Below are 15,826 nucleotides of genomic sequence, written 5' to 3'. Positions count from 1 at the left end.
GGTGAGCAGTGCCCTCACCCTCCCTGCAAGCTGTAACTGGAGACTTCCCCAGCAGGCAAGCGGACACTACTTCTGCTCTGTCCGCCCTCCCCTGTCCCTTTCCCCAGCCCTTCCTTTCTTGAACAGAGCGGTACCACAATGAGGGGGCACAGAAAGTGCACAACACCTGCGCTGCTACACCATATACAAGATATTCCTTGAAGGCATGCACATTCCTAGTTTGTTCTGAAGCCGTTTGCAAAAGCTGTAGGTTTGAATCAGGGACCAAGGAAAAAGTGCACTTGCTAAAGAGAATTATAAACAGGAAAGGACGCTTCTCCGTTCCAAAGATCACAGGGCCGGGCTTCCCCAGGAGGAAGCCAGGCTGGTCCGCCAAGGCGGCCAGGGAGAAGGCGGGTTGGCGCGGTGCTGCCCCCTGTCGGTCACAGTGGACGCAGCGACCCCACCGAGGCCCCCACCCTGGGAGGAGGATTGGAGCGGGTGCAGCCCCACAAGGCTTCGGAGTAAGGGAACCACTGTGCTTAATGCTGGGACACAAACACGCAAGTGCGTCAGGGGAAAGGGGGCATTTAAAAGAAAATATTTTAAAAGGGGGCTAAGCGGGCGCCTGGGTGGCTCAGTGGGTTAAGCCGCTGCCTTCGGCTCAGGTCATGATCTCAGGGTCCTGGGATCGAGTCCCGCATCGGGCTCTCTGCTCAGCAGGGAGCCTGCTTCCCTCTCTCTCTCTGCCTGCCTCTCTGCCTACTTGTGATCTCTGTCTGTCAAGTAAATAAATAAAATCTTTAAAAAAAAATAAAAATAAAAGGGGGCTAAGTGCAGTGGAGAGAACTTCAACATTATAGTAACTCCTCTCACTTTCTCTGGTTAATGTTATATTCCCTTCACAATTTTACAAATGACATGATGAGGGAAAAGTGATGTGATCGTTGCCCTGTGAATGTTCGAGGAAAGCGGCAGGTCTGTGTTCTGAGCACTGCCCTGGTTCGGGCGGTATGTGGGGAGTGGACGCAGCTGTTTCTGCAGTGGTGAAAGGGAATAGGTGATGGACAGTCCCAGGGGAAACAGGATGTTTGGGTTAGCTGAACTGAAAGGTTAGAAGAGGGTGAAGCACAAATACCCTTTTTATTTCAACCTTTCATGACGAAAACCTTTCTAAAGTGCAGTGTTGCTAAATATCCGATGATAGATTTATCATGAAGAACATGAAGTTCATCCCTGTAAATGGGCATCACTGGTCTGGCCCAGGGGACAGTGGTGACCTTGCCTGACTCACACATGAGCTGGAAGCCGTTGCTGTTGCTGTGCCCCTCTTCCCCAAAAAAGTCACCTGTTGAAAGTTCTGGTAATAGGGAGTGGTGCCAATTTGGGTTCTGCATGGGAAAAAAATCAGCCTATCCGATCTGGTGATTGTACTATTGTACTCTCCTCCAGCCTGTCCCCCTGCTGAGACAGCTCCTCCTCCCCCAAGACTCCTCTGCCTGGGGAAGATTTGCCCAGCTGTGGGTGGTCTCACCGCCTCTTCCAACTCCCTGCTGGCACTTGCCTTTATTTTTAAATCCCTCATCCTCCCCATGCCCTTTCCTCTTTCTTCTCTGTTCTGTTACTTCTTCTTTCCATTTATTCCCTTGCTGTGTTTGCTACCCATGGAGTTGTTTATTGCAAAATAAATTTAGGTATAGTCTCTTAAATTCACAGGAGGAAAGAGTTATATGGAAAAATAGCAAAACCTAAAATTAAATTGTTGTGCATTAATCATAACCTAGAGAAAAGTTATCTTTAGACCATGACCCCAAATTGAGAAATATAAACAATTTAAAAATTGGAGTATTGGTAGGTGTTTATCTTCGGGGTTTCAACATCAGTGAGTGATGTGTACCTTTAAACCTTAATGAACCTCAGTGTTCTTACAATGTATTTCTTACTATGTCAGTTTGGCTTAAAAAAGTTAATGTGCAATTACATTGATTTTATTCTTGGCATTTTGTTTCTAAAGCTTAAGAGAAACAAACATGATGCCACAAAGTAAATGAGAAAATATTTTTATATTCTGGAAGTTGAATGCTGCTTTTCTACTAGCACATTGGTCAGGAGCATGGGCCAGATGGAATTAAAGATCCAGGATGAGGTCCTGGCTCTACCATTTAACGCCTAAACTTTTGGCCCAAAACCTTCATGTCTCCAGGCCAAGTTTGCCACCCATAGCAGCTTAGCTGTGGGGGCACAAGCGGCCCCGAAAAGTACAGTGTCTCTCCTGTCAGTCCTATGGGCTGTAAGAACAAACAATTCTCTTCAGAATAATGTTCAGGGAAAATCAAAGGCTGTAGTTACCTGCTAAGTTTTGTTTCTTCACTCTCTGCTATTTCCTCATGGTTGGTGAATTTCCCTTTCTGCTCTCAATTTAAAAAGGAAGATTTTTTGAAATCAATAATACATGCACATGGTAGAAAATTCAAAAGATATGAAGGAGTGAAAAGTAAGTCTACTTCCTCCTCCGTCCCCAGCCTTCCAGTTCCCCTCCTGACAGGCACCATGATAAATACGTTCCAAAGCTGCCCCTAAGTGTGTGGGGGTGGTGTGTGTGTGTGTGTACATTTAAAAATAACATATGTATGTGTTATATAATAGCTTCTCTTTAACTTACAAATAAAGCTATTACATAGCTTATCTCTAACACTGTACTGCAACTTGCCTTGTTGCCCTCTATGTTGGTGATGGACTGGTCTCCTTAGGCAGGTTTACAGCTGCCCCATTCCTCTTTCTGGCTGTTTTATGATGTTTTATTGACCTAGTTGCCTGTTGGTGGGTGTTGGGATGGTTTCCAATGCCCTATTACCACCATGGACACGCTTGTACATACATCATTTGCTACACAGACAGGTGTGGCTGGAGGAGTAAACCGGTACCTGGAGCTGCTGGGTCAAAGAGCAAGTATATTTAAAATGTGAATGGCTAATACCTGGTTGTGCGGTTTCATACCCCCTGCTGTAATGAGACTGCCTTTTTCCTCACCCCTTTGCCAACAGAGCCAGGTTTCTCAGCCCTGTTTTAATATGCATTTCACTTTAGGTTGCCTGAGTTTCACATAACTGACTCCTTTCCCAGGAACTACCCACGATCTTTGTTCCACCCTTTATTACATCTTTTTCTTTTTTTTTTTTTTAAGATTTTATTTATTTATTTGACAGACAGAGATCACAAGTAGGCAGAGAGGCAGGCAGAGAGAGAGGGGGAAGCAGGCTCCTGGCTGAGCAGAGAGCCCGATGCGGGATTCGATGCTAGGACCCTGGGATCATGACCTGAGCTGAAGGCAGAGGCTTTAACCCACTGAGCCAAACAGGTGCCCTTCTAATTTTATTTTATTGTTTATTTTGCCTAGAAGAATTGGCATATAACTGTGTAGGTGAATTTATCAGTCTTGTCTTTTATGGCTTTGCGGGGGGGGGGGGGCTGTCTGTAAGCTACTAAATCGGCCTCTCCACTCCAAGACTGTAAATATAATTGACTGTGTTTTTTATGGGGTTGTGGTTTTATTTTTACATTTAAATCTTTCAGTCATTTGTTATTTATTTGTATATAGAAGTGAGATACAATCATGTTTTTCCAGTTGGTTACTCAGTTGTCCCAACACCAGTTTGAATGATCCATCTCCCCCTTAAAAGTATGAAAAGTCACCTTATAATCCAAATTTCTATTTTAAATCCTATCTTATCCACCTAAGTCATCCTTTCTGTGCCTTCCTGTATTTCTTACTGGCAGTCTGTTTCCCCATCCTTCTTCCTTTGGTGTTCTCTCTGGCTCGTTTTAGACTTACATACTACTTCTAATTCCATACTTAGAGTTGCAGAGGCGAGCATACTGTTCCCCCCAGGCTACACAGGTCCCACAGTGACACCACTAAGAAACCAATCCTGTCCTTCTACACACTGCTTTAGAAGAGGTTTTGAGCTTCTGTGAGAAATGCTTTTTTCCAGTCTTCCAGTGACTCAGGAGCATTGAGGTCAGAAGAGAAGAGAGGCCATCTCCTGGTGGGAGAAGGCAGGGCTCGCTTTAGCACCCAGCAGTCTGGAGTCCTGGCCTAGTGCCCATCCCTAAAAGACTGTCCTTCGTTCAGAGAGTGTAAGCCTCCATTTGCTCAATAATGTCATCAGTATTGCTAAATAATAAGAACACTAATGCAGATGATACCATCATCAGCCACCTGATACAGATATAGCTCCTGCTCCCAGGCTCCATACAGCACAACCTGGGCAGCCTAGATCCAGATTGCTCTATGCTGTGTGTTGTTCTTTTCCATGACCTCCCTTAGCCACTCCCTCCTCCCTGCTGCTCTTAGATCTTTCCCAGCAGACACAGGTAAGGTAGTAAAGGCAACTCAACTTAACTTACTACGCAGAATTCTAGTTCTAGGGCTGACACCTCCTGATCTGTACTTCAGTCCCAATCTTTCTTCTGAGACCACATTTCTAAGTCAAGTTGTATATTTATACCTGTGTTCCTCTTAGGCACATAAAACTCAACAGGTCTAGTACTGAATTTACTTTCACCCAAAAAACTCTCCTCATTCATTTTCTCCATTTTGCTTAACTACCATCAACAATGCAAGCCAGAAACAAGAGATGCCCAACAGGAGGTCTTGAAAGATCACTGCTGTGTGTTACCCTTCTGCCTTTCAGGCCACAGCCTAGCCTGGGAGACATCTATTTGCCCGGAGAGCTTAGAATTCATTAAAAATTCTCACTTTGCAACTTCTGCCTGGAGAAGACAAGCTGTTGTTTTGGGAAATCTTCCAAGCTTCTTTAATACTATTTAGCATATCAAGGGTGTAATATGAGGTTGGAGGAAAAAGGATAATATAAAAGCCCATCCTCTGGACTGTGGATATGATGGGAAGAAAGAGGAAAAGCAAGAAAATGAAGCCATCAAAACAAATGGTTCAATATGTATGTCCTGAGGGCATCAGATGAATGAAGATTCAATTAAGGCAGGAGGAAGTTCTGGGCCTGACTTCCATGGTGGGAGGGAGCTCAGCCACAAGTGAACCTGATCCTCAGCAGAGCAGCCAGGAGGAGGGAAGGCCCCTGATTAGCAGGTGGAGGCTTGGAGAAGCCTAGATTGGTTTCAGACAAAATCATTCCATTCTGCATATCTCTTTTTTTTTTTTAAGATTTTATTTATTTATTTGACAGACAGAGATTACAAGCAGGCAGAGAGACAGAGAGAGGAGGAAGCAGGCTCCCTGCTGAGCAGAGAGCCCGATGTGGGGCTCCATCCCACGACCCCGGGATCATGACCTGAGCTGAAGGCAGAGGCTTTAACCCACTGAGCCACCCAGGCGCCCCCATTCTGCATATCTTAATAGCAGATATGCACTTAAAGCCTTAAAGACACTTAAAGCCTCAAGCCATTACACATTTTACACTCTCTTCCTCTCCCTCACTCCCACATACAAGCATCATGCACCAAATCCTGTCACTTTAACTTCTTTAAGTAATACCTTTCAAGCTGACCCTAGTCTCACTTTTTCCACTGCCGCACTGCCTGAGTTCAGACCCTAACTACCTTTTGCCGGAAGTACTGCACTGTGTCCAGTGTCTCCCCTCAGATCCATCCCTCATCAGGGGTGCCTTACCAAAACACAAAGTGGTCACATGACTTCCTTCATCAAAAAACATCCTACAGGATACATACCAAACTTGTAGCATTGCTGTTTAATTTTTTTTAATTAACACATGATGTATTATTTGTTTCAGGGGTACATGTCTGTGATTCATCAGTCTTACACAATTCACAGCACTCACCTAGCACGTACCCTCCCCCCAGCATTGCTTTTAAGGCCAAATCTAGTTTCTGCTCCCCTCTGCAGCCTCCTCTCTTGCCACTCCCAGCCACACAGAAACACACCTGTGCTTGCCATTCTTCCATCTCTTCCCTCTTGTCATAAGCACTCTCTCCCTGTGAACCACACTTGTCCTTGCTTTTTCAGTGAGGGCTTTTCCAGGTCTGTGGTAGTGTGAGGGCTCCCTCCTTGTACAGCGAACTTTGAGCCCCTTGAGGACGGTGGTACTCAGCAGTTAACAGCAGGGAAGGGGACAGTCATAAATGTGTGCTGGGGACACTCCCGCCACACTATTCCCTACACAAGCCCTAGAACACCCCAGCCTCACTACTTTGTATGTTATTCCTTTCTTCTGAGATGACCTCTTTACCAGGTCAATCTCAAAGTTATGCCTATACTCCCAAACACATTTCAAATGCCATTTTGATCCCCGTCACCACTTCACACTATCACACTCTTAAGCTTTTCTGTCAAATAGTGTTCTGCCTTGTTTCCTTCCCAATTATCTCCACTCCTCTCTTAGACTATAAGCTCAGATGAAGGGCTTCTTAAGGTTTAATGCTCAACAGTGTCTGGACCACCGCCACAGGCACTCAAAAAATGTCTGCAGACTGCCACACTAGAACTTCAAGGTCTCCTGTACAAAATTCTAATGACGGATCACTCAGGTTGGTCCCTTGCGGAATCCACTGAACTATATACCTGGCAAATAGGTACTCAAGAAACATCTGCTCCGTATTAAATAGTGAAAGGGTACATAACGGGAAGCAGGTTTCCCTCCAGCAAGAGGTGATGAGACCTTTGCGGGAATTAATTACTCCCAGCCAGTCTCTGCACTTGGTCCGCCCGCCTCCCTACCTGCCCTGCCTCGCTACATCTGCCCATCCCCTTCCCTCTCCGCGACCCACCTAGCCACTCCCGACCGCCCCGCCCTGCCCCGCCGCACCTGCCCTCGCCACTCGCGCCCAGCCTGCCACGCCCGGCCCCGCCCTCCTCACCACCCACTTCACTTTCGCAGGTCCCACCCGCCGCATCCCACCTGCCTCGCCCAGCCCCGCCCTGGCCGCCCCACCACGGCCCCGCGGCTCACCTGTAGGCCCACGGCGACACGCTGCGCAGGTTGGTGGGCGGCCGGAAGCGCCGGTCGCCCGGCCTGCCCCCTGCCGGGCAGCTCGCATTACGCGCTTGCTCCCGCGGCCCCAGCTGCAGCGTGTGGTGGAAGGCGCCGAGCACGCCCGCCGCCAGCCGCCCGTACAGCTGCTCCAGAAGCTCCTCGGGCCGGTCGGCGCAGCCCCGCGGCCGTGCCGGGCGTCTGTTCGCCCTCAGGGCACCTGCGGCCCGGCCAGGCCCCAACGCCAGCAGGACGCCGACCACCAGCATCCAGACCTGCGAGACAGGCCGCGCTCAGCGTCCGCCCGCGGCGGAGGAGCCCGCGCCCGCCCGCGCCCGGCCCGCCGCGGTCTGGGAGCCGGTGGGCGCCCCCCGTCGCGTCGCGGACCGTGAGGCGGGCCCGGAGGATGGGTGCTGACCAAACGGGCCCCCGAGCGCCGCCCCCGCCCGCCCGCCGCCCTCGGGGGCCCCGGGACCCTGCCCTGCGCCGGCCCGCCCGCCCCGGGCCGCCGCCGCCGCCGCCGCCCCGAGCCGGGGGCCGCGGGGGAGACGGCTGCGGGGTGCGCGTATGCGTGTGCCTGCCGGGCTGCTGCGCCCTGGGCTGCGAGTGCCTGTGACGGCCGTCTGCGCCACTTACCCCCGCACGCGCCATTCCCCCGCTGCGGCGACCTCGACGCTCCGCTTGCAGCGCCCGGCCGGTCAGCGACGGAACCTGCCGAGCCGGAGCCCGCGCCTGAGACGCCGGAGCCCGCCGCCCTCAGACTCACGCCCCCACACCCTCGTCATCCGCCCGCCTCCCTCCCGCGGGGGCTGCGCGGCTAAGGAGGGGCCGGCGCGGGGTCTCGGCGCGGACAGCCCTGGGTGCCGACGGTCTGAGCACCGGACTTGGCTTGAGTGAATTTCCTCGGGCGTTTCCTCCTCTGCGTCCGTGGGCGCGCACCGACGAGCCGGGGCCACGAGGTCGTCGCCCGGGTTCTCAGGAACGAGCTGGGGCTGCACCCTGTGCTTCTGGGACTGGAGCACATTTGCCCCTGATGAAATGCACTCACCAGTAACCCCGGCATTCCCCCGGTTGTCAGGAGAGACCCGCACCACCTGAGGGCTGGCCAGCCGCGTTGATTCGCACCCGCTGAAAGTGGAGGCTTCCGAGGCCCGGGAAGTGCGAGCTCGGAACTGCGTGCTGCGCGGCAGACGGGGAGGACTAGCGAAGGTGCTGCGGCCCTGCCCTGGCGCTGGCCTGTCTGGCTGAAGGCCTGGAAGGAACTGGGCAGATCTGCAGATCTCCAGAGCTCAAAAGTGAGGCCAACTTTGTGAAGTTAGGGGAGACAGATTCTGGCTCAGGGCAAAAAGATTCTTCTAGTAATTAAAGCTCTCCGAGAATAGAACAGGCCATCCGGAAAAAGAAAGAGCTAAAACCTAGAAGATTCTGTTCTTTAGGACGACTTCCTCTTCTAAGACTCCATAGTTCAAAGAAATAAATTTACTAGAGATTAAAACATTTCAATAGGGTGAGAGGAGGTCGTTTCTCCTTTCCCCTCAACACTCATGAAACGAACCTTCTGTGCCTCTGCTAACAACTCTAAAATCAAAGTACTAAAATCCCCCAACTTGCATTTTTATGTCTGTGAGTGGGCATCACTTGATCTATTACAGTGTTGGAGAATTCCTACTCCATGATACCTGTAAGTGCAAGCAGCTTTGTAAAATAATATTCTGAATAAATTAAAAATATATTTAAATGAAGGAACTCTGTTATACTTCAAGAACACAAGAAAACGTGCTCATTTGTTCTACAAATTAATGCTTTTTAAATGGCAGGCTAATGAATATGGCCATTTTACAGCAGTCATTCTTTGAAAATGAAAACAAAAGACCGATACCCTTTAAGTGTAGAAAATAGGTAATTTATGCTTCCCTGAATGGTTTGAAGCTTTGGTATTTGACTGCCTTGGTTGTCTACAAGGTATTGGTCTCCTTGATTAAATGACATTTCAGTTGTGCTGTGTAGAAAAAGCAACACTTTTACATGCCTTGAACATTATGTAACTGAAGAATTTCAGAATTACTGCTGAAAATCCACTGAAATCTCCAATTTAAGCAATTTAAGCAATTTGCTGCTCTTGGTGAGTAAACATTTGTTTTGAGGTTATAAAACACTTCTTTTCTGACTAGTAGATAAATTGTTCATATTCTTTGTTATCTTTCTGGTAAAATGGGAATAAAGATCAGTACTCTAAATACTGCTTGTTTTGTATTTGATAAAAAGTGTGGGAGTCCTCTAGGAGAATGAGACTATCATCACCATAGTTTTCCTAGGAATACTCAGTATGTCTCATTACAATATCCTTTCATATGCAAGGGGACACAACTTAATTGTGCCAGGCTGTTAATTCTGTATGTTTTTCAACAAAATACCTGTTGTTGTCTGGTAGCAATTTCTCTCTTCTTTGTTGGTTGGAAATAGAAAGTATTTCCTTCCCAACAGTTTCACCTGAAAATGCTTACCTATTTTATAGAACATAAAATTCATCTTTGTGAGTCTAGACAGAGTTGAGAAAATTTCTTAGAAACAGGTGCAAAGGGATGCCTGGGTGGCTCAGTCAGTTAAGCTTCTGCCTTCGGCTCAGATCATGATCCCAGGATCCTGGGATCCAGCCCCATATCAGGCTCTTTGTTCAGTGGGGAGCCTGCTTCTCCATCTGCCTGCTGCTTCCCCTGCTTTGTGCTCTCTCTCTCTGACAAATAAATAAAATCTTTTTTAAAAAGTGCAAAATGTTTTGCCTAATTTTTCATCAGTTACCCTCAAGTCTGAACATATGTATGCACATATGAAATAAACATGTTAATAATTAAATCCAAATTTAAGAAAAATGAGAAAAAGGCAACCAACTTCCTCATGTTCCCTTAGAAATTAATGCTTCTCTGGTGTTCTTTACTGAAGATGTCACCATGCCTGTAGTTACAAAATCTTGATCTCAAGTCATCCTCAGTTCTTCCCTCTCAACACCTCATTCACTCAACCATTCCAGTACCAGGCACAACTTAAAACAGACCAAGCTGTTGGGAAAAATCTTTTAGGCACCATAACTCCGAAAGCCAGCATGAGGTTGAGCACTCCCATAGTTAGCTTTTGGGTTACCCAAGCTTCCTTCCTTCCTTTAAAGGACTCACATTTTTCCACCAGTAGTGCTTTTTATTACTACCACCTTCTTGGTTAGCACCTGGATCTACCATCACTCCTGCTTATCATTCCTGGCACCTCTAACATCCACACAGATAATTTATTCAAATTAATTCTAAAGGACTACCTTTGCTCCAATTGTCTTTTCTTCCATTTTATCTCAATTATCAAATCATATGGTTGTACTCCAGATATTATCATTACCAATAACTGCACTACATGCAAATATAGGATTTCAAATAGCTACTCCCTGATATAATCACTATTCTCTGATCTCATCAGTTCTTCTAATCTTACCACTTTTCTACTAAGCATCCCATTCTTGAGTCCTTATTTCCTTCTTTGTCTACTTTAGAGTTCATGGTTCAGCACTATTATCACACCCTTGCAAACACCGTTAATCCCTTGTTCCTTTTTTCCTCTTAATATTTGCTCACAATAATCCCAACTCCATTAAAATCATACAACTTGGTTGACTAGACTCCATTCTAATTTCTGACCACAAATCTCAGATTAGCATTCAACACACACATCTATTACATTTCCCAGTTCTATTCCCTTTTACCAAGATCATTAATTTACATTTCCTCTCTATCAAATCTCTACTACTCATTTCCCCCTTCACCAAATGTTCCATACCCACAGATGAAAGCTATTTTTTTTCTACCACTGAATACTAACCTATTTTCATTCACTTTCACATATTCTGCCTTCTTTCCTGATACATTTGATAAACCCTTGACCCCAATTCCTGCTCTAACAACCATCTAATTTCCTTACTTTTTTTTTTTTAAGATTTTATTTATTTATTTGACACAGAGAGCACAAGCAGGGGGGAGCGGCAGGCAGAAGTCGAGAGAGAAGGATCCCCGCTGAGCAAAGCGCCAGACCGATGTGGGGTCCAATCCCAAGACCTTGGGATCATGACTTGAGCCTAAGGCAGCCTCTTAACTGACTGAGCCACCCAGGTGCCCCTAATTTGCTTCCTTTTATAACAAAATGTTCTGAGTTGTGTCCCTTCTCTGACTCCAAAACCTCATTTTTAACTTTCTGTTCAATCTATCCCAGTTGGCTATTTATCCACAACACTTCATTGCAATAACTTTTAACAAAGTTGAAGTGATATAATTATTGCCAAAGTCAATTGTGTTTATCTAATTATTAGATTTTTGCACACTTTCACATACTTAACCACTCCCTTAGTCCTTATTCCTTTTGATTAATGTTTGTACAGTGTATCTTTTCCCATCTTTCCATTTTCAATCTGTCTGTGCCCTTATGCTTAAAATGTCTCTTGGGATGCCTGGGTGGCTTAGTTGGTTAAGCATCTGACTCTTGATCTCAGTTCAGGTCTTGATCTCTAGGCCTTGAGTTCAAGTCCCACATTGGGCTCCAAACCCAGCATGGATGTGGACTTAAAAAAAAAATGTGTCTCTTCTAAGTAACATATAGTTTGATTTAATTTTTAATCCAGTCTGATAAGCTTTGTCATTTAACTGGAATATTTAATCTTTTTACACTTACTGTATTTAATAATATAACATAATTATTAATACAATTAGTATTTACTAATTATATAATTATTTACATAATTTGGTTTACTTTTTAATACTTACTAATGTGTAAATACTAATATAATTGGGTTTACATAAATTATATATAATAATGTGTTACTATAACAAGTAAATTATGTACTTGTAAATTATGTAATTATTAATATAATTTGGCTTACTTTTTTATACTTACTAATGGGTAAATACTAACTGGGTTTAAGTCCTACCATCCTGTTACTTGTTTTCTATTTGTCCATCTGTTCTTTTTTCCTTTCCTGCCTTTTTTGGATGAATCAAGTACTTTTGTTATATTTTATCCTTCATTAGCTTAAAAAACTTCTATTCTGAAATAATTTCAGATTTATAGAAAAGTTGTAAGAATAGAACAAATAACTATTTGCGCTTCACACAAATCCATTAATTGTTAACATTTTTCCACATTTATCATTATATATTTTTTCTGACATCAGGATCCTTTGTTCCAAAATACTTTGGTAATGTATTAAGGAAGAAGGGCATTCAGTTATGTAACCACAATGTAATTATCAAAATTAGGAAATTTTACAGCTAATAGATTGTCTAAAAGACCTATTCATATATAAAGTTGTCCCTATAATGTCCTTTAGAACAGATTTCCCCAGTCCAGGATCTGAATGAGGATCATTCACTACATTTCATTGACATGTCTCTTTGTCTCCTTTAATCTGGAGCATTTCCTCTGATATTTTTTGTCTTTCATGATCTTAACTTTTTTTAAGATTTTATTTATTTATTTTTGACAGAGAGAGACACAGGAAGACAGGGAACACAAGCAGGGGGAGTAGGAGAGGGAGCACAGGATTCCCACTGAGCAGGGAACCTGTTGTGGGGTGTGATCCCAGGACCCTGAAATCATGACCTGAACTGAAGGCAGATGCTTAACCCGTAGATGCTTAACCCACTGAGCCACCCAGGCACCCCATGATCTTAACATTTTTGAAAAATTCAGCCAGTGATGTTGTAGGATATTCCTCAATTTGGGATCCTTCTCATGAGTAGGGATTGGGTTAGGTGTTTTTGGCAGGAAGATCAACTAAGAAATCTTGGGCTCTCTCAGTGTATCACATCAGGAGGCACATGGTTTTAGTTTGTCCTATTATTCGTCCTGTTTACTTTCACAAATTTGTGGACACAAATTAAGGTTGTGTCCACCAAATTTATCCAAAATTAGGATCTTCTCTCTTGTAATTAATAAGTAATTTGAGGGGAAATACTTTGAGGCTGTGTAAATATACCACTCTCATCAAACTTTCCTCCACTTGCTTTAGAACAACTGATTCTTGAATCAGTTACTGTTGTGGTTGCAAGATGGTGATGTTCTCAGTCTTTTTGTGTTTGTTAGTTATTCTATTAGATTTTTAATCATATATTCTTTTATTTCAGTTGTTACTCTAGAGACTTCAATATGCATCTTTGACATTACGGTCTGCTACTATCTGAACAATATAGTAACCTTAGAGCAACTTAATACTTCCTCCCAGTCTTTGGGCTACTATTGTTATATATTTTATTTCTATATATGTTAAAAACCCCACAAATCATTACTATTGTTGTTTTAAGTAGTCACTATTCTTTTATATATCCCCCTACCTCTTTGGTGTTTTTCACCGTCTTTCATGGTTTCCAGGATAATTCTCCTTTAGACTATAGAAACACTTTTAGTATTTTCTGTAGAGCTAGTCTATGGTAATTCATTTTCTCAAATTTTATTTGTCTTAGAAGTCTTTAACCTTAAAGATACATTGAAATGATATATTGAAAGATATATTCACTGGAATAGAATTCTAGGTTGGCAGGGTTTTTTTTTCTTCTTTTTTTTCTTTTAGCACTTTTAAAGATGTTATTCTATTGTCTTCTGGTTCCATAATTTCTATGGAGAAGTCAATCCTAAGTAATATTATTGTTCCTCTGAAGGTACTGTGTCCTTTTTATTCTATTTTAAAGCAGTTCTTTGTCTTTGTTTTTCAACATTTAAACATATTTCTAGGGTGTAGTTTTCTTTGAATCTATTCTCATTGTGTTCACTGAGCTTCCTGCATCTGTGGGTTGATACCTTTCATCAATTTGGGATAATTTTAGACACTGTCTATTCAAATGTTACTTTTACTCCATTCTCTTTCTTTTCTGAGAGCCCTATTATGTTTATTTAAATTTTCTGCTTTTTAAAAAAGATTTTATTCATTCATTTGAAAGAGAGAGAGAGAGAGAGCATGAGCAGGGGGTGGGGGAGAAGCAGACTCCCCTGCTGAGCAGGAAGCCAGAGGTGGGGCTCGATCTCAGGCTCTGGGATTATGACCTGAGCTGAAGGCAGACACTTAATGGACTGAGCCACTAAGGCACCCCTGCCTTTTTTTTTTTTTTTAAGATTTTATTTATTTATTTGAGACAGAGAGAGAGAGAGAGAGAGAGCACAAGTGGAGAGGAGGTCTAGAGGGAGCCCGATGAGCATGGAGCCTGATGGGTGGCTCAATCCCAGGACCCTGAGATCATAACCTGAGCTGAAAACAGATGCCTAACCTCTAAGCCACCCAGCTTAAATAATGATGATAAAGCTTAAATAAGATGATAAAGCAGATGATTATCTTATCATCTGCTTTATTCTTTATTCTTATCATTTTTTATTTTTATTTTTTATTCTTATCTGCTCTTACCATCTGCTTTATTCCTTTTTCTAATTTTTCTAATTTTATTTAAATTCAATTAATTAACATATATTATTCATTTCAGAGGTAGAGTTCAGTGATTTATCAGTTGCATATAACACCCAGTGCTCATTACATCACGTACCCTCCTTAATGCCCATCACCTAGTTATCCCATCTGCCCATCTACCTCACCTCCAGCAACCCTGTTTGTTTCCTGTAGTTAAGAGTCTCTTATGGTTTGTCTCCCTCTCTGATTTCATCTTATTTGTGACCTCCCTTCCCCTACGATCCCCTGTTTTGTTTCTTAAATTACACATATGAATAAAATCATATGATAATTGTCTTTCTCTGATTAACTTACCGTAATACCCTCTAGTTCCATCAACATCATTGCAAAAGGTAAGATTTCATTTTTTTAATGGCTGAGTAATAGTCCATTGTGTGTGTGTATGTATGTATGTATGACATCTTTATCCATTCATCTGTCAATGGACATTTTAGCTCTTTCCACAGTTTGGCTTTTGTGGACATTGCTGCTATAAACATTGGGGTGCAGTTGCCCTTTTGGATCACTGCATTTGTATCTTTGGATAAATACCTAGCAGTACAATTTCAGGGTCATAGGGTAGCTCTATTTTGACTTTAACAGAACTTCCATACTATTTTCCAGAGTGGCTGTACCAGCCTGCATTCCTACCAATAGTGTAAGAGGTTCTCCTTTCTCTGCATCCTTGCCAACATTTAATGTTTCCTGGCTTGTTAATTTTAATCATTCTGACTGTGAGGTGGTATCTCATTCTGGTTTTGATTTGTATTTCCCTGATGCACATGTGTTTGTTGGCCATTTTTGTTTCCTTTGGAGAAATGTCTGTTCATGTCTTCTGCCCATTTCTTGACTGGATTATTTGTTCATCTACTTTATTCTTTCCATTCTTATTTCATGTGTGCTTCAATTTTGATGTTTTCTAATGATGGCTTCACTAATTCTGACTTTAGCTGTGTCCAGTACTTTGTTAAATCCATCCAAATAAGTTAATTTCAAATGTTGTATCTTTCAGTTCTAGGTTATCCTTGATTCTTGTTCATAGATTCCAGTATCCTGATGAAATTCTCTTTTTATCCATTTTGTCCATATTTCTCCATTTTATTTAATATAATAATCATATTGTAAAGCCTGTTAGATCTATTATCTGGATTATCTAATGGCCTTCTTCTATTTATGTTTTCTTTTGTTTATTGGCTATTTTCTTACTCTTTATTTCTTAGTGTATGCCTAATGTTATATATATAAGAACCATGGGAACTACAAATGGTATTTTTACCTGAGAAATTTCTTCTTTCTTCTGCTAGTCAGAGATGATTTGGTACTAATGATGTCAGTCCAATCAGGGATTGAGCTGGGTTGGGGCTGGGTTGCAGTTTTTGTAAGTCAGTCCACCCCTGGTTCATGTCTATCCTTCCAG

General features: G+C 43.5%; 1 protein-coding gene across 4 annotated transcripts in view; it reads right to left on the bottom strand.

Moving 5' to 3' along the window:
- IL17D (interleukin 17D) overlaps positions 1 to 8,398 on the bottom strand; it is a 51,042-nt gene extending 42,644 nt beyond the window's left edge. Inside the window, exons 1-2 of one of the 4 annotated variants that reach the window (XM_047722875.1) lie at positions 7,996 to 8,398; positions 6,927 to 7,222 (exon numbers count right to left, since the gene is read on the bottom strand). In XM_047722875.1, coding sequence (XP_047578831.1) covers positions 6,927 to 7,222; positions 7,996 to 8,010 — 311 coding nt within the window. In that variant the 5' untranslated portion in view covers positions 8,011 to 8,398. Of the gene's footprint in view, positions 1 to 3,317; positions 4,023 to 6,926 lie in introns of those variants that run through there. The other 3 variants (XM_047722874.1, XR_007126086.1, XR_007126087.1) reach the window with 3 other exon arrangements.
- Positions 8,399 to 15,826: the final 7,428 nt, after the last annotated feature.

The sequence above is a fragment of the Lutra lutra genome, chromosome 3 (genome assembly GCF_902655055.1).
Source record: "Lutra lutra chromosome 3, mLutLut1.2, whole genome shotgun sequence".
NCBI classification, from domain to species: domain Eukaryota; kingdom Metazoa; phylum Chordata; class Mammalia; order Carnivora; family Mustelidae; genus Lutra; species Lutra lutra.
Note: the sequence above shows the minus strand (reverse complement) of the source record. Positions and strands in the feature narration are given on the sequence as shown.